Source organism: Macaca nemestrina, chromosome 6 (assembly GCF_043159975.1).
Source record: "Macaca nemestrina isolate mMacNem1 chromosome 6, mMacNem.hap1, whole genome shotgun sequence".
NCBI lineage: Eukaryota > Metazoa > Chordata > Mammalia > Primates > Cercopithecidae > Macaca > Macaca nemestrina.
Window position 1 is genome coordinate 30,282,713 of NC_092130.1, and position 21,639 is coordinate 30,304,351.

Below are 21,639 nucleotides of genomic sequence, written 5' to 3' on the forward strand. Positions count from 1 at the left end.
CGGCGCGACCCTCGAAGGCGGGACTTACCCGGAGGAGCGTGCAAGCCGCGCCGCTCACATTCCCGGAGGCGCTCGGCCCGGGGGCTCGACGAGGGGGATGGCTGGCGCACTCGCGCTCCCCGCTGTCGGCGAGAGGCGGCTCCAGTCGTGACAGCAGCAACAAGGAAGTGGAGGCGAGGGCTCGCGCGCGCATCCCGGGGGCTGGAGGAGCCCCGGCCCCGCGGCCCCGCCCGGCGACACACGGCGCGGAGTCGCGACAGCCCCCCTCGCTTCCCCTCCTCGGAGTCGCGATATGGAGTCGTGAAGGGCAAGTGTAGGAGCACAGGTTCGCTCCGCAGGCTCCTCACTGATGCCTGCCGAGGGCCCCGGGGATCAAGCCCCGGGGAGCTCGAGGAAGACAGCAGGTACACAGTCGTCACCGAGGCACCGGTTTGGCCGCTGAGCAGCAGCACACCGCGGATCGCCAGGGAGACCCGTCCCGGCTGCCCTCGCGGCGCACCGGAAGCGGTCGGCGGCGCGTGACTGCGTGCGACCCCTCGCGCAAGCGCAACAGCCCAGCCGTAGCTTGGGGGCGGACCCATACGAAATACTCAAAGGCTTGGAGGGGGTCTATTAAGGTGAAAGGACTGCTTCCGGCCAGAGGTCCCGGGCAGAGGAGGAAGCTGTGGTTGCCGGCGGTGGGGCACCCCTGCCGCTCAGCCCCTGGGCACTGCTGTGGGGCGTTCAGGTAACAGGGGCGGGGCTGTGCTGAGCGTGAGGGATCTAGACCCCGCCTCACCTCTCAGAGCCACGTCGGGCGCTGGGAAGCCTACAATACCACCCTCTCCTCCGCACGACGTTTAAGGCCTGACTTCTGCCTGCCCCGTCTTTCCCTCTCATTCAAGATCGGGTTCATACGTAGTGCCGCATCAAGTAGCGCCTTCATCACTCCAGTGATCTGCCCTCAATCCGTCTCTCCCACTGGCCCACGAATAGTGGTGGTAGTGAGTTCCTGGAGTGACTTATGCTGAGCTCAATGACCGTGTGGAGAGCCTTCGTAAGTCAAATAGGGATTGGATTGGATTGACAATCCAATCTTTTCTCTCCAGTGTCACAGGTTATCCACATTTGTACGAGTGCCCGCACAACTCTCACTGTATTGCAGATGTGTTTCCAATCTGTCTACTTCTGTCCATCTACCGCCGTCACCAACCTTCTAGCCACCATCATCTCCTGCCTGGACTGATGTAGTTCTCCCCACATCCCCTCTACAGTCTGTTCTCCACGAAGCAGTCAGATTGATCATTTTGCCCTGTCTGATCAAGTCACTCCCTGCTTAAAACCCTCCAGTGTCTCATTCACTTAAAATAAAATTCAGACGACTTAGCTTGACCAAGACTTTGATTTGGCTCTCACTTTATTCTCTTTCTATGTCTCCTCTCAATATTAGTAGTTCCCAGAACCAGCTATATAGCACTCTGTAGTGTTTGGAGTGCTAGCTTTGTTGTGAGCCTCCCTGGGTTTGAATCCCAGCCCTGCCACAGGTAAGCAATATTAACCATGTGAAGTGCTTAACAAATTACGTTTACGCAGTAGATCCTCCCACCTCAGTAAATGGCACCATCATCCGCTGGATTGCTCAGTGCTCAAACCAGAAACCTGGGCGTTATCCTTGATTCCTCCTTCACCTCACATCCGGTCCATGACAGGGCTTGCAAAAACATAGCCCCAAACTGACTACTACTCACCATCTCGCTATTACTACTCTTATCCAAGCCACCATTATCTAGTGTGGACTCCTGCTTTTTTCTCTGATACCCTTCTATTCTTTACATGGCAGCTATCTCTCCTCTCTTAAAATCCTTCAGTAGCTTCCTATTGCATTCAAATTAACATCCAAACTATATATGGCCTACCGGGCTAGCCTGCTTTTATATTCAGATTTAGGGCCATCTCTTAGGAAAATCAACTTTACCCATTAGGTTCCCTACCCTGCAACCAATAGACTGAATTGTAAATCTGATCATGTCATTCCAAAAAAACAAAACCAAAAAACCGTCAAAAGTCTCTTATGCCCCAAATGCAAGCTAGAATCCTAACTAGGACTTCCTGTGATTTGGTCCTTGCTTTCTTCTCCAAGGACTTCTTTGTTCCTGTCAAGGACATTCTATTTTCTATAGCATTTCATCGCCTTTCATATTAAATATTTCCTTTCATCTCATGAGTTCCTATTTGTTTATTCTTTAAGGCCCACCGTATTGTTCCCTCTTTGAAGTGCACTGCCATCCATGCCCCACTCCAGTTGATTATCTGCACTTTTATGTTCCAGTAGTACTCTGTAACCTCTGCTATAGTTTTCACATGCTCTAGTGTTTGTCTTCCCTGGTAGGCTCCTCAAAAGTGGGCACTATGCTCCATTCATCTCTGTATGGCTGGCATCAAGCATACTGCTTAATACATAGTACATGTCACGAATGGATGGATAATGTATGGAGGTGATAGTAAAAATCTACCCTTGAGAAGGGACAATCATAGCGTAAAGTCACAGCAGTTTCTCTTGTCCTTTGAGGATTCTCATGATAAAATGCCTACGAAGGCAATTACCCAAAATTGCTACTGCTGGATCATGTTTTGTTGGACCAGCCTGGGGCAGGGGGACTGTTAGTTTTAAATTCTGAATACTTCTAGACAGGATACACCACAACATTCTCCAAATACTTCAATCCCTGTTTCACTCACTTACACCACCATCCTGGCCCCTAAAGGCATTTGAGTTTGGAGTACCTATCTAGGGTCCAAGACCTACATCTGGAAGGACCTTAGGCATCATCTGGTCTTGTGGTTTGCAACCATGGGACTTTTCAAAAATATATTTAAAAAAGGAAAAAAAGAAAACAGGCCCAGAGAAGTACTATAACCTGCCCATCACTTCTGCCATAATCTGTCACTTAATTGGTCTCTTTGCCTCTTTGATCCATTTTCCACAAAACAGCCAAAGTGATCCTTTTAAAATGCCTGAAAACGTCAGCAGATCTCTGTTGCACTCAAAATACCAACTCTTTACCATGACATCTTTTTTTGTTTGTCTGAAACGGAGGCTCCCTCTTGCCAGGCTGGAGTGCAGTGGTGCGATCTTGGCCCACTGCAACCTCCGCCTCCTGGGTTCAAGCAATTCTCGTGCCTCTAACTCCCGAGTAGCTGGGATTACAGGCACGCACCACCACACCCAGCTAATTTTTATAGTTTTAGTAGAGACAGGGTTTCATCATGTTGGCTAGGATGGTTTCGATCTCCTGACCTCATGATCTACCCACCTCAGCCTCCCAAAGTGCTGGGATTACAGGTGTGAGCTACCGCACCCAGCCTACCATGGCATCTTTGAATGGTCTGGCCACCCACCTTTGTCATATACTTGGATTCATGCAAATATTTCAGTTCCCTGAATACCTCAAGCTATTTTTGTTTTTTGTTTTTTGTTTTTTTGAAACGGAGTCTTGCTCTTGTTGCCCAGGCTAGAGTGCAATGGCACGATCTCAGCTCACTGCAATCTCCGCCTCCTGGGTTCAAGTGATTCTCCTGCCTCAGCCTCCCTAGTAGCTGGGATTACAGGCACCCACCACCACGCCAGGCTAATTTTTGTATTTTTAGTAGAGTTGGGGTTTTGCCATGTTGGCCAGGCTGGTCTCAAACTCCTGACCTCAAGTGATCCGCCCACCTACCTCGGCCTCCCAAAGTGCTGGGATTACAGTCATGAGCCACCGCGCCCGGCCTATTTTTGCTTTTGAGGTTTTGCTGATGTTATGTCTTTTGCCGGACAGCCGTTTCCCCATATTCTTGAAGATCTCAGCTTCAGTGCCATCTTAATGAGGACACCCCGACCACCCTTTGTATAGTAAGGAGATCGTCCTCTTTTATTCCTTGTCATAGTCTTTACTTCCTTTATAGCACATATCACCCTCTGTAATTATCTTGTTTACTTATTTATCTTTCCCACCACATTTTATATTTCATAAGAACAGAGACCTTGACTCTTTTGTTCATTACTGTACCCTTAAAGCTTGGCACCTGTGAATATAAAATGAATGTATGGCTACCAGAAACATCTTCCCACAGTAAAAATCTTTCCGGGCAAGATGGTGGTAGAGCTTTGAAGATCTCGTTTTGGTGGAATTTCAAGCAGGACCATGGCCTGGCAGAAATAGTAATCTGAGTTAAGAAATCTCAGCTGCATGAACCTGGGTAGGCCCCTTCCCAGGGCCCCAGTTTCTGTGTCCATCAAAGAAACTGGATAATAACTCGGAATGCATACAGCACAGTGCTATATGCAAAGTTCTTTCCCTGCCTATATCAATCTGTTCTCATGGTAGGCAGAGCAAACATTGTTATTCCCATTTTTATGGGCTTCAGAAAGTTTAAGTAAACTATATAATAAGATCCCTTCTGTTTCAAACATTCTGTGAGTCTTTATAAGTAGCCTCTACAAAAAGTCAGTAGCGTGAATCCTATCTTCTCTTTACTTTGACCATAAATTGTCGTTTCCTAATACGATTTGTGAAAACCTGAACCATCTTTTAGGGGAAATCCATTATCTTTGTTTCCTGATAGGTACTCCATTTTGTCTTCTCAGTTTGCCACACTTGTGGCAAAGCAAGCTGCGAGGAGGAACCATACAGCCCCGTTAGTCGTGGCCAGCCCTCACTCCCTGGAAATGGCAAACAAGGGGAACAAGAAGCGTCGGCAGTTCTCTCTGGAAGAGAAAATGAAAGTTGTGGAAGCTGTAGACTCGGGCAAGAGGAAAGGTGACGTGGCAAAAGAATTTGGTATCACTCCCTCTACTTTATCTACATTCTTAAAGGATCGCACCAAATTTGAAAAAAAGGTACGGGAGGCATCCGTGGGACCCCAGCGGAAAAGGATGAGGAGCGCTCTTTATGATGACATTGATAAGGCTGTTTTTGCTTGGTTTCAAGAAATCCATGCCAAAAACATTCTTGTGACTGGTTCTGTCATTCGGAAAAAAGCACTAAACTTGGCCAACATGCTTGGCTATGACAATTTTCAAGCAAGTGTGGGCTGGCTGAACAGATTTAGAGATCGCCACGGAATTGCTTTGAAAGCAGTCTGTAGAGAAGATACTGACAGATTAATGAATGGTCTAGGAATAGATAAGGTTAACGAGTGGCATGCAGGGGAAATTATAAAACTGATTGCTGACTACAGCCCAGATGATATCTTTAATGCTGATGAGACAGGAGTGTTTTTCCAGTTGCTTCCCCAGCATACACTTGCTGCTAAAGGAGACCATTGTAGAGGGGGCAAGAAAGCAAAGCAGCGGTTGACAGCACTCTTTTGTTGCAATGCCTCAGGGACTGAAAAAATGAGACCATTGATCGTTGGTAGGTCAGCCAGCCCACGCTGCCTCAAGAACATCCATTCCCTCCCTTGTGATTACCGAGCCAACCAGTGGGCTTGGATGACAAGGGATCTGTTTAATGAGTGGCTGATGCAAGTGGATGCCAAGATGAAGAGGGCGGAACGCCGGATCCTCTTGCTGATCGACAACTGCTCTGCTCATAACATGCTTCCACGCTTGGAAAGGATTCAGGTTGGGTATCTGCCCTCCAACTGTACTGCTGTCCTGCAGCCACTGAATCTTGGCATAATTCACACCATGAAAGTACTATACCGGAGCCACCTTCTCAAACAGATCCTCCTCAAGCTCAGCAGCAGGGAGGATCAAGAAAAGGTGGACATCAAGCAGGCCATCGACATGATTGCTGCAGCATGGTGGTCAGTCAAGCCATCCACAGTGGTCAAATGTTGGCAGAAGGCAGGCATCATCCCTATGGAATTTGCAGAATGTGACATAGAATCAGCAGCCAGTGAACCAGACACTGCCATTGAAAAGTTGTGGCACACAGTGGCTATTGCCACCTGTGTCCCAAATGAAGTAAATTTCCAGGACTTTGTTACTGCAGATGATGATCTCATTATCTCTCAGGACACAGACATCATCCAGGGCATGGTGGCTGGCGAAAATACCAGTGAAGCAGGAAGTGAAGATGAAGGGGAGGTATCTTTACCACAGCAACCAAAAGTCACCATCACAGAAGCCATATCAAGTGTACAGAAACTTAGACAGTTCCTTTCCACTTGTGTAGACGTTCCTGATGCCATTTTTGGACAATTAAATGGCATAGATGAATATTTAATGAAAAGAGTGACACAAACCCTTGTTGATTCCAAAATTACAGATTTCCTCCAAACAAAGTAATGCAGGAATTTATTTCAGAAAATGTAGTTTACAAGAATAAAGATTTCTTCAGATAGGTTGTTGAGCCAATATAAGTAAAGCAATATTATTATGACAACATTCCAGTACTCTGAAATAGCCAGGAAACTTCCTTGAATGGAATTTAACTAATAACGTGTGTTGTCTTGTCTTGTCTTGTCTTTTTGGCTATCTCTGGTCCTTGATTCAAGATGTATTTTGATTTATCCAAGGGTTTCCAAACTTGTCTGCACATTAGGATCACTTGAGAATCCTTTAAAAATTCCAAAGCTCAGGCCATATCCCAGGCCTATTCAATCACAATCTTTGGTGATGGGTCACAGGCATTGGAAGTTTTGAAGCTCTCCAGGTGATTCCAATGTGCAGACAAGTTTGGAAACTGAACCAACCACAGGAACATCAAGTACACTATGGGCCTGGGTCCAGCTTCTTTCCAGGAAGTCTATCTCAGGGACTTCCAAATCTAGCTCACATCAGAATCACTTGGAAGGCTTGTTAAAACCCAAGGCTGCTAGGCCCACCCCCAGAGTTTGATACAGTAGACCTCAGGTGGGACCCAGAAATGTGCATTTTTTTTTTTTTTTTTTTTGAGACGGAGTCTCGCTGTGTCGCCCAGGCTGGAGTGCAGTGGCCGGATCTCAGCTCACTGCAAGCTCTGCCTCCCGGGTTTTTATGCCATTCTCCTGCCTCAGCCTCCCGAGTAGCCGGGACTACAGGCGCCCGCCACCTCGCCCGGCTAGTTTTTTGTATTTTTTAGTAGAGACGGGGTTTCACCGTGTTAGCCAGGATGGTCTCGAACTCCTGACCTCGTGATCCGCCCATCTCGGCCTCCCAAAGTGCTGGGATTACAGGCTTGAGCCACCGCGCCCAGCCAGAAATGTGCATTTCTAACATATTCTCAGCTGATGCAGTCCAGGCTCCATGCTTTGAAAACCACTAGTCTAGCTTTAGATAGGATATTGAGCCAATTTAAATAAAGCAATATACTGGTCTAGCTGAGTTCTAGAACTTGTCTCTTTAGCTGGCCATCTCAATACTCCCCCGTCACTAATTGTTAAAAAAAAAAAAAACAACTGTTCTTACTCTAGAGCTCTTTCTCCTTTCCGTTGATTTGCCGGAAGCACTATAAGACTTTGTTTTTAAAGATGGGGTCTTGTTATATTGCATCCCAGGCAGGAATGCTGTGGCTATTCACAGGCATGATTATAACACATGTCTCTAACTCCTGGCCTCAAGCCATCCTCCCAAATAGATGGGACTACTGATGCATACTGCCACGCTGGCCTTAGAAAATGTTTTAATAGGCATTTCACTAATAGGGAGCTGGAGTACAAGGAAATACAGTGCATTTAAGACATAGGCTTGGCATGGTGGCTCATGCCTGTAATCCCAGCACTTTGGGAGGATCACTTGAGGCAAGGAGTTTGAGACCAGTTTGGCCAACACAGCGAGACCTCATCTCTAAAAAAAAAATTTAATGAGACATGGAGACAACCAGGGAGGGAGGTTATAATAATAGAGCATCCCGTTAATCAGAATCATGGGGGAGAACGTACAGCCCAGCATGACTCTCACTTTCCAGAAAGGGTGAGAGGAAGGTTCATTAGAGAGTTCATTAGACAGTATATTTATTCCTAATAAGATAAATGTCAGTTTCGTTTTCAGAAGTTTCACACAATACCTGCTAATGGTGTGGTGTCATTTCTCCCCCCTGCTTCAGGTTAATTTTTCTGGATATTTCAGAAACCCATAGCAATTCAGTGATTTTTCTTTCTGTAATAGCTTAGTCAAAACAGATACAGCAGATAAATCATAGAAAATATTGCTTCCACATTAACAAAACAACAATCACTGAAAAACGGCAGATGTTTAAATAGATTCTTTTACCGCTTATTTTGGATATTTTTCTTTTAACAGACTAATACGATCATTTGAATTAAAAGTACTGTACATATTTTAAATTCTTAACATGTGAGAGAGGAAAACTCTTCTGGCTAAGCCCTGTGGTTATATTTCTTTGTCAGCTCCTTAATTGCTGTCATCATCCTCTGGTGTCAGGATTACTGCCATGGTATCTAATTCCTTCCCTCACCGTTCTCCCGCAGTGCATTCTGCACATATTGTTTGATCTATTGACACCACACCATTTCCCCTGCCCAAGTGTCTGTAGTGGCTTTCAAATGCCTACAAAAAAACTATTTAGCTGAGTTTTAGTAGCCTCTATAGTTGACTACAACCTGCATTTCCAACTTGTTAGCTCGATACAATTCCATGTACATTAATGCTCCCTGAAGAGGTCACTGTTTCCTCTCACTGTGTACTGACTTCTGCCTGTGTGCCTTGCCCAAATGACTCACCCTGTTCTCTACTAAGCTAGGCCTTACACATTCAAGAACTAACTGGAATCCTCTTTCTTCCAGGCTTTCTTGGAGACTCCAGCAACTACTCCACCTGTTTTCCCCTCATCTCTGAACTTCTTGTCTCTACCACTCAAACACTTAGATGTTTTCTAGATGTTCTCTGGCTCTTTAGACTGTAAGGTCCATGAGAGCAGGGGTCAGTCAACCTTTATAATCTTAATGGTGCCTAGGACTGTGCTGGACACATCATAGGCACTTCAATAAACATTTGTGTATAAATTGATAGACACATATAATGTGTTGAAGCTATCTTATTTTTAAAGCTGTATTAAGCGTTGATTCTACTAGAAATGGCTTGGAGATAAGGTAGGGTTTTACTCCATTTAAAAGGGCTTGCAAAATTTTTCCATGGAAATAGTTGCCTCAAATATAATTCCAATCCAGGTTATAATCTGTTCTTTGATAATGAATTATATAGAATATAATTTGATAAGTATACAGAATATATACCATTTATAGTTGAACCCATGTCCCTCCACCAGAAAGTCATTCCAGAGTTTCTTTTGGCTTCTATTTATACACACAGGACTTTAGTATGAAAGGGCTTGTCTAAGTCCTTTGCATACAGTAGATGTTCAGTAAATATGTGCTTAAACTTGCTTTTTAAAAAAAACAAATTTAACATCCCTGGTCGGGCGTGGTGGCTCACACATCCCAGCACTTTGGGAAGTCGAGGGGGGCGAATCACCTGAGGTCAGGAGTTTGAGACTAGCCTGGCCAACATGGTGAAACCTTGTCTCTTCTAAAAATACAAAAATTAGCTGGGCGTGGTGGTGGGTGCCTGTAATACCAGCTACTTGGTAGAGTGAGGCAGGAGAATCACTTGAATCCAAGAGGCAGAGGTTGCCACTGCACTCCAGCCTGGGTGATAGAGTGAAACTCCATCTAAAATACTACTACTACTAATAAAAACAAATTTAACGTTCTTGATTTACTTAATATGTCATGATTTAGATCCTGGAAGATGGAAATCATCCAAAAAAGAAAATTTTTGCAGTCCAGTTTACAATGGCTAAAACCCTATTGGACATCAGGGTTTTTTGGTATTTTATTAAGCTAAAAGAGGTTGTTATTACCCCTCATCAGGCTTTCTATGGCTTCTCTGTACCTCTTTGGTCACTCCAACGTCACTTGAGTGGCAACCCCACTTCTGCTCCAGTTGACTAATCCTCTCTGCAGGCCAGCATACTAGGCCTAGGCACCTACCTCAATTGTGTTGCATGAGGATAAAAAGGTGTACCTGCTACAGACTAAGTATTCTATAAATGCACTCTATTGTCATTCTATCCCTATTTGGAACGAAATGAGTACTATCTAGAATCAGGGACCTGCTTTATCAGCCCTTTCTTCCACTAACAGGTCTTGGGGTTCAGTGTTTGAGAACCACCAGCCTAATCAATAGATGATAATTCAAAGAGTTTTCTGTGCCATTACTCATAAGGGCCTGATTCAAAAGCAAGTAAGCTAAGATTTATTGTCTATTATATTTCAAGCACTATTTACTTATTATTTAATATTTTTAGTAAATCATAATACAAAACCACAATAGACTCCGATAATTTAATTCCAAGGTTGTAGACCTATTAAACTGCTGTTCATGCTACCTGAAGCCAGACTTATCTTTAAAGTGGAATGTGGTAGCATATTGTGGCCACCAGAGGGCACAGGTGGACTACACAGGGAGACAGTGTCAACTGAAGAAACCTTTGGAGCTGCCACTTGTAATTTCTCTGATGTGGTACAGATTGAGAGGGAAGGCAACAAAGAAAGAAGGAAGACACATAGGATGTTGGACTTGTTCAAACAATTTACCTAGAAGTAACTGCCTGGGACCACCTAATCCCCTCCATTACATACTATCTCTTCTCTAGAGACTTTTTCCAACCTATTAATAACCATAGGCCAGGCTGAGCATGGTGGCTCATGTCCGTAATCCCAGCACTTTGGGTGGCTGAGGCAGGAGGATTGCTTGAGCCCAGGAGTTTGACAGCAGTCTGGGCAACATAGCAAGACCCTGTTTCTACAAAAATGAAATTAGTCAGATGTGGTGGCTCATGCCTGTAATCCCAGCTACTCGGGAGACTGAGGCGGGAGAATTACTTGAGCCTAGGAGTTTGAGGCTGCAGTGAGCCATGATCGCGCCACTGCACTCCAGCCTGGGTGAAAGAGCAAGACCCTGTCTCAAAAAATGGCAAAAACCCCAAAAAAACCCCAAAATGAAAAACCATAGGCTATGTACCTGATCGTGGATAGACACTCAAGCTCTGGAAATGAGCCAGTATTAGGGAAATAATTACCCAACAAATATATCCATGTTTGCAGTAATAACTTATTTAACCTTATAAACCCACTGCAGGTCATAGGAGCTCTAAGGATGAAGTACATGGCCCTACTCTCAAGAAGCTTAGTAGAGGAGATAGATGGGGCGTGGGGGAATGAGTGGTAAATGTCATTTTAGAGAATATGCAAATAATATAGTTTACGCTTTATGAGTGGTAAATGTCATTTTAGAGGATATGCAAAGATATACAGGAATATAGAGGCGGACCCTAAAGAAGCCCCTGAATAAGAGAAGACGAATTCAGTAGGAAATGTTGCCAAGGAAAAGGGACATTTGATAAGTATCTGGAAGGAAAAGTAGGGAGTTAGGGAGATGGGGCTGGGAGGCAACTCCTGGCAGAACAGCATATACAAAGGCCTGGGGTATTTTTTTTTTTAAATGGCCCATTTGGGAGCACCTAAGGTTGGTGGGTGGTATGCCAAGCAAAGGATGTGTGGTAGAACGAAAGGCTGGAGATGTAAGGGCAGAGTTTTTTAAGTCTTGTGGGTTAGACCATTTATTTTGAACTTATCCTAAAGACACTGGAGACCCCTTCTACTTGCCCTGACAAGTAGCAATGGTCAGGGCTGAAATAATTTTTATTTTTTACTGAAATAATTGATAACTAGTATGGAGGCTGGATTGTAGAAAAGCAGATAAACTAGTTAGGCTGTAGATAGTACTGAAGAGAAATAATTTACACTGAGGGGTAGGAAAAACATGTTGGATCTGAGAGGCATTTACGAGGTAAGATGGATTTACTGTGGGAGTTGTAAAGGAAGATTTCATGAAATTTCAGGTTTCTGCTTAAGTGGCTGGGTCGCACCATGATCAAGGTACGTTACTGGGGAAAGGAAGACGAGTTCGAGGGTCATGTTACACGTGAGATGTCTCTGGGCATCCAGGCAGTTGTCTGGTAACAACCAGCCCTGGAGATTTATATATAGACAGATAGACTGTTTGGCGTTCTAGAATGGTTAGGCTAGAACTATTTTTTGGCTGCCACAGATAGCAAGGTGATTGAAGCTATACATGTGGATGCAGTTATATAGAGTGGGCTTATAATGCAAGGTGTTCAACATATGAGAGCCCATGAGCCAACCTTTTTAGAACTGTATGTGTATACCTGCACATGTGGCTATTTCCCTGAGTCATACTTTCATCAGCCTCAACTGGATCTGAAAACAAAAAACTTAAGCAGTGAGTGAAGAGAGAAGAGGCCAAGGACACAAGCCCTGAAAGGACAGATGGGGAAGCAAGGCCCTCCAAGATGGCTGACAGAGATGCTTGAGAATGACTAAGTATACCTCACAGGGCTCTGGATCCCAGGTGCTGCTCACAGGCATCAGTGCACACTATGGTAAGACTGGAAGGACCCTTAGACTATTCAACTCCTTCACTCTGTGAGGTGGGTATGAGGTTGGGAGAATGCTCAGAGTTATTGCAAAAGGAGGACTAAAAACTGTTCTTAACCCTGTACCCTCATGAACTGAGAGAGGCATAAAGAGGAGGACATTCTGGGAGAGGCTTCATGGCATGTATAGGGTGAGGGTAGTGTTCTATTCCTTACAAAGTGGTGTGCTCCAGTCAGGAATCTACTCCTAGTTCTCTCACTTAGTCTTCAGAAGGTGTTGGCCTGTATTTACTGATGGAAAAAAATGTGGCTCAAAGGTCACTTGTCCAAACTCAAGAGTTAAGATAGTAGTAAAACATGATCCAAAATTGGGCTTTCTGATCCCAGCACTGTATGGAATAGGAGTCATGCATGCCTATAATCCCAGCATTTCGGAAGGCCAAGGCGGGAGGAACGCTTGAGCCCAGAACTTCAAGATCAGCCTGGGTAACATGGTAAAACCCCATCTCTACAAAAAATAGAAAAGATTAGCCGGAGTGTGGTGGCATACACCTATAGTCCCAGCTACTCAGGAGGCTGAAGCAGGAGGATTGCTTAAGCCCAGGTCGAGACTGCAGTGAGCCATGATTGCGCCACTGCACTTCTAGCCTGAGCGACAGGGCAAGACCCTGTCTCAAAACAAACAAACAAACAAAAAACAAAAAGGGTCCTCAAGTAATCTAGTCTTCCTCCCCTCTTCACCAAAGGGTTAACTGACTCATTCAAGACCATAAAGGAAAAAGAATTGGATTTCTTTATGTCCTTCTCTGAGGACAGATCCTTTTGTTATAGCTGGGAAACATTAATGACTGAATTACTCTCCAAATGTAACAGATGATTATTTTATTTTATTTATTTATTTTTAGGTGAAGTCTTGCTCTGTCATCTAGGCTGGAGTGCAATGGCCTGATCTCGGCTCACTGCAACCTGACTCCTGGGTTCAAGCAATTCTCTGCCGCAGCCTCCTGAGTAGCTAGGATTACAGGCCTCTGCCACCATGCCCGGCTAATTTTTGTATTTTTAGTAGAGACGGGGTTTCACCATCTTGGCCAGGCTGGTCTTGAACTCCTGACCTCATGATCCACCTGCCTCAGCCTCCCAAAGTTCTGAGATTACAGGCATGAGCCACCACGCCCAGCCTAACAGATGATATTTTATTTTATTTATACATTTTTTTGAGACAGAGTCTCACTCTGTCATCCAGCCTGGAGTGCAGTGGCGTGATCTCAGCTCACTGCAACCTCTGCCTCGCAGATTCAAGCAATTTTCATGCCCCAGCCTCCTGAGTAGCTGGGACTACAGGTGTTCACTACCAAACCCAGCTGATTTTTGCTTTTTTAGTAGAGACAGGGTTTCACCATGTTGGCCAGGCTGGTCTCGAACTCCTGACCTCAGGTGATCCGCCCACCTCAGCCTCCCAAAATGCTAGGATTATAGGTGTGAGCCACTGAGCCTGGCCAACAGATGGTATTTTAAAACTCACTGGAGCCTAAATGTGTTTTAGTCAGAACCCTCCTTGCACTTAAATAATTTAAATACAGAGTAATGTAGTATTAGAGTAACAATTTATTAGCAGATAAAATAAATGAAACCTCTAAATCTCAACACACATACAGATCTTACATAATAAACAGCATAAAACATAATCTTCTAGAAGAAAAGTATCTGCTATTAACCAACTCCCCCTTCTTTCCAGTAGGCTGCAATACATTCATAACTCATCCTCATCCCATAAGAGGGTTAAGCAATGATTTACATGGAATTACATCAAGGCACTTGCTTTAATTAAAAAATACAGGATAAAACATGTTCCTAAAAGTCATCAACCTTGAATAATTAAAGAAAAAACAGGCAGTATACTTTTTTGGTGAATAGACAAGACTGAGAATTTAAGTTCATTCACCTGTCACCCTGATATTGTCTTGGTTTGTATACAAAGTTGCAAAGAAGACAAAAAAAAGTAGTCTATTACATAGATCGGTATGTTCATATACACTCATTTCTGAGAAACAGAAGCCATGGCAACAACAGGACTCAAATCATAATTTTCCAACTGATTTGTGTTGAAAAGGCAAGGGCTGTTTGATCCCATGTATCTTATTATTTTAGGGATGGCGCATGAGACAAGGGAAAAGAACATCTCCAAAATAAGTTGATTAAAGTTTCAGTTGAAAGACCTTTTTGGCTTAAGCTGCTTATCTACAGACTTACAAACATAGTATCTACAATAAAGGCGTTTTAGTGTCCTTCATTATTCTAGTTTTTACACTTCAGTCCATTCTTTTCCAATTTTATAACACTAAGATAAAAAATACACACCAGAGAATCCACTATTTACTATAATGCTTATTTTACTTTTTGTGTTTAACATGTTTACTTTAAAATTTCAGTTGCAAAACTTTTTTTTAAGTCTTTATCAGGATAAAAATTACCTTATAAAAATAAATCTCCCCACCTCCAACATCTAAATTCTGCATCCCTGAAAGTTACTAAAAGTTTTTAAACCTTAAAAATTTACCTTTAACATATTTCAACAGTATTTTAATACATGGACTATAGTAACAAACCAGCTGGTATATTATTTTATCCTTTTCCATTATAATTTTCATTCTTGTAATTAGCACCCAAGTTAATGATTCCATTCAGGATTATCTAAACTGTTTTTACAAAAAAAAAAAAAAAAAAAAAAAACCCACAAATTAGGAGCCTAACAGCTTTCTATTTTTTTAATTTAAAAAACTGATTCTTTAAAAATTTTTTTTTATTTTATTTTAGGCTCAAGGAAATTTCACTGCCAGTGAAATTTCACTCTTAATGCCACTCAATCATCTAACAGCTTCCTAAATCCAACTTCATTCTTTTTGCAGTTTAAGCCCAGTTTCAAATAAGGCATCACTAGAATGGATAAAGAAAACACTGAGATGGGGGAGAGACACATTAAAAAGCAGAAAAACTAAGCGAAATCTAAATCCTGTCAATTGGATGTTTACCATTTCCAGTGAAATCTTTCCCTGAATAGACCAGGGACATCACTGCCTCCTGCTCAGATCTCAGTCAAAGCTTCAACATGCTCCACAAAGCACCTCCCTAAGTACCCTAGTGCGTTCCCTGGGAGAGTTACTACACAGTCCATCTACTGGATTTAGTACCATAGTCCCAGCACTTGGCCCAGGGTCCTAGACTGCTGGCTGGGTCCTCAGAGGTATCTGAAGTAATGTCTACATTGATACAAAGAAACCTATGGCTCATCTGTAACAATACATAGAGAAACACAATTCATTAAGAACAATAAGGATCACAGAACTCCAAATGGATCGTTAACAACTTCAAGACTCAATTTAAGTTACCAAGAAATGCACTGTAGCCCTTTTCTCACTTTTATATTCAGATCAGGGCTAACCCTAACATGTTCTTAAATGACCAATTACTAAGGAAATACCACAGCAGGTAATTGCTGTTCTTGTTAAAACGTACTAGCAATTAGCATTAAAATAGTCTAATGAACTCATCTAACACCTGGACACATTTTTAAAGTTCATCATTTACCATATGTAAATTTGACAACAATTTTGACTTGCAATGTCTGCTGTTGTTTAAAAGCAAAGTCAGACTATCTAAATCTTGTTTTCTTTTGGTCCTACTTAAAAAAGAAATTAGACATCTATCAGTTTTATTCCATCAGAGGCACAGATAGTACTACAGTCACTCAGTTTAGAAGAAAGACACCATGCTCCAGAGTAGGTCAACCCAGGCTACCATGAGCTCCTCAGCCCTTTCAGCTTTGGTGAATCTGTGACCCTGTGACGCTCCCCTTCTAGAAAGAGAAATTTGCTCTATAAAGAGACCTTGTTCTCAGAGGTATGGCTCCTAATCCTTGTCTCCCTATTATTGTGTGGGGGCTAACCGGGGATTGGATCCTATTCAACTGGGTTCCTCTCTTTTCTGCCTCCACTGGTCAGATAATAGTCTTTTCAATGGTCTATTCTCTTCACTCCTCTATAATGTTTTCCTTAGTCTACCTGTGCACTGGCACACTCCAACCCTCTGGGTGTAACAACTTTAAAAATATATAAGGCTGTAAGAGTTCTAACCATCAAGAGTATACCACACTACATTTCAATTAAATGGTAACCATTTTATGATATTCAGAATTTTGTATATGTCAGTAATCACTGAGAAAATGCTTCATTTAGACTCTAAAGTTTAGAGTAAGCAAGATATTTTTGTATCAATATAGTGTTTAAAATAACGCCTCATGAACTAAAGTCCTAGCCTTTGGTCAAGAGAGCAAATGAAAACATTTTTTGTTTGAGACGGAGTCTCGCTCTGTCACCCAGGCTGAAGTGCAGTGACACAGTCTCGGCTTACTGCAACCTCTGCCTCCCGGGTTCAAGTGATTCTCCTGCCTCAGCCTACTGAGTAGCTGGGACTACAGGCACGTGCCACCACGCCCCGCTAATTTTTTGTATTTTTAGTAGAGACGGGGTTTCCCAGTGTTAGCCAAGATGGTCTCGAACTCCTGACTTCAGGTGATCCACCCACCTCGGCCTCCCAGCGTACTGGGATCACAGGCATGAGTCACTGTGCCTGGCCAAAAACGGTTTTTTTATTGGCAAATTAGGCTTTGGTTCCAGGTTTGATTCCTCTGAATATCAGCAACCAAAACATTTTTAACAATATCCAAATACAGGCAACCTCAACCCAAGTAGAGAGGATGAAATGTAAATTCTAGTGACATCTTAAATGTTTCTACAAATGGCTACCAAAAGCAGAATCTCTTGTTTGTCTGGATGGATGGGACAAGTACAAACCAGAACATAATTCAAGGATTCGCTAACTGCATACATAACGTTCCAGAACTGTTTACATCCACATATGGACAGAAATTGCTGGTAAAGGTCAAATCCTGTTATCCCTGCTTCTGAGGGATTTTCCAAAGTCTGGCTGGAATTATATTTTTTGCTGTGTTGGTGTTGGCTAATTAAAACGTCTTAAGCATGTATTCATTACTCTGTTACAGGGTATTAGACACCTTTAATAGTCTCAACTTAAGCCTGCCTTGGGAGAAGGGCAAGAGAGATTAAAAACAAGTAACTTGGCCAACTGCAGTGGCTCACACCTGTAATCCCAACACTCTGGGAGGCTGAGGCTGAAGGATTGCTTGAGCCTGAAGTTTGAGACCAGCCAGGGCAATACAGTGAGACCCCATCTCTAGAAAAAATTTAAAAAATTAGCAGTGTGTGGTGATTCATACCTATGGTTAAGATACTCAGGAGGCCAAAGTGGAAGGATCACTTGAGCCCAGGAGTTGGAAGCTTCAGTGAGCTATGATCACACTGCACTCTGGCCTGGATGACTGTCTCTTAAAAAAGAAAAAAGGAAAAAAATAAAGACTGACCAAGATACTGTGATTTTACTGCTATTATTCATAAGGTTGGATAGAAAGGGCAAATACTGGCTAAAAACAAACAAGCACAAATACAAGCAGCAATTAACATTTCTGGAATTCCAGACCCCAGTTCTAAAAGGATGTCAAAATTCAGGAAGTCTACATTTAATTATAACGTGAATCACCTATAAGACAGAAATCTAGACTTTCTACTGAGCAACTGCTTTGCTGTGATAATGGAAAGGTATTTTCCATGTCACCAAATGGGAGAGCTCTACCAACAGAAAAGCAACACTGGCAGCTTATGGAGCTAACAATAAAGCTAAGTTATATATATCTATATAGGATAATAGAGATATAAAATATATATGCATTTTAAATATACATATTAAACATGTACATACTTAATATATGTCTAAAAGCATCCCACTCCAACAGATGCCCTACACATAGGATTTGCTTCTCATAAATATTTAAAATTGTTTAGAATCTGGGAACAGATTGAAAAATGATTTTGTGCTTTTGCAGTTTGCTTTTTTTTTTTTTAAAAAAAGAGGGCTGTTTCATAAATTAGTTCCCTATTCCTAACTTTGGAGAGCCTGGTTTTTTCTTACCTTTCAAGGTCCAAATATAAAACTATAAACTTTCAATGTTGGACATTCTTGCTTTTTGAAAGGAAATTATTCAATTCATGACCTGTAGGCCAGCTATCATGAATAATACACCCATGGCACTTGGGTTTCATGAATGTGATCCTTCTAAATCCTCCTGCATAATAGCTTTAGGTGACTTGAAGAGTTAAAAGCTGTCATTGTCATCAATATTTACTGTACATCGAACTCATTTAAAATGCTGTTAGAAATTGCTGACTGACAAGATTGTCACTGACAAAATTACCAGTTTAGGAAAGATTCTGTGGGAAACAAACTAGAATAATTGAAAGCTAAAACAGAGCTTAATGGTAGAGAAATTCTCAGAAACAAGGACGGACAGAGATCACAGAAAAGACAAGGAAGGACTCCTATTGTTTTTCTGATTTTGAAGAGCTCTTTGTGCTTACCTATTTATCCTAAACAGAAAGGCATGATTAAAAATGTCCAGTGTATTACAAAGGGTATTCTGTCTAATGTCAGGCTGGCTCTCAGGATGTTACAAACCTGCCCAGGTGTTAGACTTCTGATGAGACTGTGCCTTAAGGACAGGAATGGCACTTTCCTACTAAAAACTACTGCCATCTGGGGAGCAAAGACTGGGAACAGAGAACTACAAGAACAAACCTGTCTAGTTATGACTTTGTGATCCAGAAGCCTCTTGACCTATTGGTACTAGAGCAGGTGCAACATTCTTTTCCTCTTTCTCCACTGAGCCACATAAAGAAGTCTACAGCACTTCCAATGCAAATCCCAACTTCACCGCTTCATCTCTTGGAGAATGAAGAATCCAAATGTATAACCCCTAAAACAGGACAGTAATTAAGTTTTGGAGCTACTTTACAGTTCAATTCAATACATACTTATTGCATTCCAAGAACACTTCATATCTGCAAGAAAACCTGAAACCACATTTTCTTCTTTTTGACTCTGTCCAGCTACAAGCTCTGCCGCAGTGTGTATATACAAATGCCATTAGCTTCAAAGAAGGAATAATATCTAGCCACTTGGTTAAAATTTCAAGTGTGCAAAATTTTCCACTGTGGAACTGGGAAATGTTGGACATTTGAAATCTTAACCTATTGGCTAGACATTCTTCTATCTACTTTCTCAATTAAACACTACTAAGATTCAGACCATTGGGAACATATATTCCTTTCTGATTTTTAGATACTTCTGCAAAAGCCATCGCTTCATACACACTATAGAAGAGAAGGTTTTCTTCTTCCTTTTTGCAATATTCTCCCTTGGTTAGGGAATCCCTCACAGACGGATTGCACTGAGCCAGCAGAACCTGGATTCCAATGGCTTCATAATCTCTGCGAACTTCTTTTAGTGTGTGGATCCCTGCTGTATCTAAAAATTGAATTGCACTGCAGTCAATCACTATAGTATGCAGCTCCAAGGGATCATGGGAAAGTTGCACTGACATTTCATCCTGGATTCCACCAGGAGTCACTACTTCCTCTTTGATCTTTCTCTTTGCTGCCTTCTTCCAAGCCACCTTTATTAAGATTGGGTTGACAGTTTGTTTGTATAAAGCAGATTTAAAACATTCTTTGTTTATGTAATAGAGAGGGGCTACAAAGCGGAAAATCTTGATGCCTGGCTTAGTCTGAAGGTTCTTATAAGCAGACACGGATTCAAAGACCTCAGACTCTTCCACCAAGCCAAGCAATGAACTCTTTGGCTTCTGAGTGCGGAGGATGACACAAAACATAGAAAAACAAACCCCAACAAGTAGGCCTATTTCAGTACTTAGCAGTGCAGAGGAGAGCATAGTAACGAACCAGATAACTGTATCCATTCTACTAATATTCCACATTTTGGGTAGATCCCTAAATTTACGAAGGGCTCCCCGTAGATTTACAATTGTGATCACAGCAAGGACACTTTTTTGAAGGGAATAGAATAAAGGAGCTATTACTAGGAGGACCAACAAAAGAACCAGGGCTGTTACCACACCAGAAAGCTGAGTTTGGCAGCCTGTTGATTCTTTAACTAATGTCTTTGCAAGAGCTGCACTAGTAGTAAAACAGTGGAAGAAGGAAGGGATGATATTACAAAAGCCAATGGCATACATTTCCTGGTTTGCTCTGACCGTGTAACCATGTTTCTTGGCAAACATCTCAGAAAGTGATACAGTGATAGCAAAACCAATGATGGAAATAGCTATTGCATCTACAGCCACACTAGGAATTAGGTTCCATTCTGGTACTTTGGGTGGCATAAACCCAGTGGGAATATGTCCAGCAATACTAGAATTATAATTCTCATGTAGTTTTCCAAAATGAGAGGCTAATGTGGCTGCCACAACAACAACAAGTTCAATAGGAATCGGTGCCTTAAGCTTGGACTTGAAGTGTTCATTGAGTTCTTTGGTTGGCAAAAGAACCAAAAGGCACAAAAGGCTGGTGATAAGATCACAGAGATTGGTCTTATGGATGTTTCTGAAGACATGTATCCAGGTAGTGATGAGTGAGCCCACACCATTACTCCGAGGAAGGTTGAGCCCAAGGAGATACTTGGCCTGAGATGTAAGAATAGTGAAGGAGGCACCAGTGACAAATCCACTCAGCAAGGCATCTGAGAGGTAGACAGAAACAAAACCCACTTGAAAGAGGCCCATCGCTACCTGGAAGGAAGGATATAGAAATGTTAAATATAAATGGAAAAGAACTTTTAAAGTTTGTATTATCCTGATATTTCTTGCATGCAGACATATCATCAGAGCATCACAGAATGTCAGTGCTAGAATAAACACAATCATACATCAATCTTCTCATTTTACAAATACGAAAATTATGTTTAAAGGGCTAAGCAACTTGCCCAAGGTCACACTGTTACTTATTAGCCCAGGTGAGACAGGAACTTTAGATTTCTTTCTTTTCATACAATGTTTCTTAAACTTGAAAAGGTTCAGACCTCTTTTATTTTTATTTTTCATTTTTCCCATCACAAAGAACAGACTTCTTTTAAAAGAAAAACATTCTCAAGGATCCACAAGAAAACTTCAAATTGGAAAAAATTCTTCTAGTTAAGAAACCATGTATTTTCCTTAAATTATAAATCACTACTGTAAAAGTGAAGTCTTACTGCTTTCTTAGCCCCTTGGCTAAGAGCAAGTGTACAAGTGAAGTTTTAATTGGTAAAACAAAAAACCAGATTTACATCAAAATAGAATCACACTTTAGAA

At 42.3% G+C, this 21,639-nt stretch overlaps 3 protein-coding genes across 8 annotated transcripts in view; 1 reads left to right on the forward strand and 2 right to left on the reverse strand.

Annotated features, from left to right (window-relative positions):
- LOC105466876 (HMG-box containing 3) overlaps positions 1-581 on the reverse strand; it is a 52,386-nt gene extending 51,805 nt beyond the window's left edge. For all 4 annotated transcript variants that reach the window (XM_024788217.2, XM_011716021.3, XM_011716022.3 and 1 more), the window contains exon 1: positions 29-581. In XM_024788217.2, the coding sequence (XP_024643985.2) occupies positions 29-581 (553 nt within the window). The remainder of the gene's footprint in view (positions 1-28) is intronic.
- Positions 576-14,832, forward strand: LOC105466875 (tigger transposable element derived 6). Of its 3 annotated transcripts, none has more exons than XR_978493.3 (2): positions 576-727; positions 1,089-1,371. XR_978493.3 is itself a non-coding variant. In XM_011716017.2 (2 exons), the coding sequence occupies exon 2, from the start codon at positions 4,688-4,690 to the stop codon at positions 6,251-6,253; it is 1,566 nt and encodes a 521-aa protein (XP_011714319.1). In that variant the 5' UTR covers positions 590-727; positions 4,607-4,687; the 3' UTR covers positions 6,254-14,832. The 3 variants fall into 3 exon arrangements, 2 of the variants coding, with proteins under 2 accessions (XP_011714319.1, XP_011714320.1); XM_011716017.2 differs by lacking the exon at positions 1,089-1,371 and adding an exon at positions 4,607-14,832 and having other exon boundaries at positions 590-727; XM_011716018.3 differs by lacking the exon at positions 1,089-1,371 and adding an exon at positions 4,585-14,832 and having other exon boundaries at positions 594-727.
- LOC105466878 (solute carrier family 26 member 2) overlaps positions 13,951-21,639 on the reverse strand; it is a 33,085-nt gene continuing 25,396 nt past the window's right edge. The window contains exon 3 of the mRNA XM_011716024.2: positions 13,951-21,078. Within this exon, the coding sequence (XP_011714326.2) occupies positions 19,558-21,078 (1,521 nt within the window). The 3' untranslated portion in view covers positions 13,951-19,557. The remainder of the gene's footprint in view (positions 21,079-21,639) is intronic.

Coding starts and splice junctions, on each gene's coding strand:
- LOC105466875 (XM_011716017.2), top strand. CDS start 4,688: ATGGCAAACAAGGGGAACAAGAAGCGTCGGCAGTTCTCTCTGGAAGAG.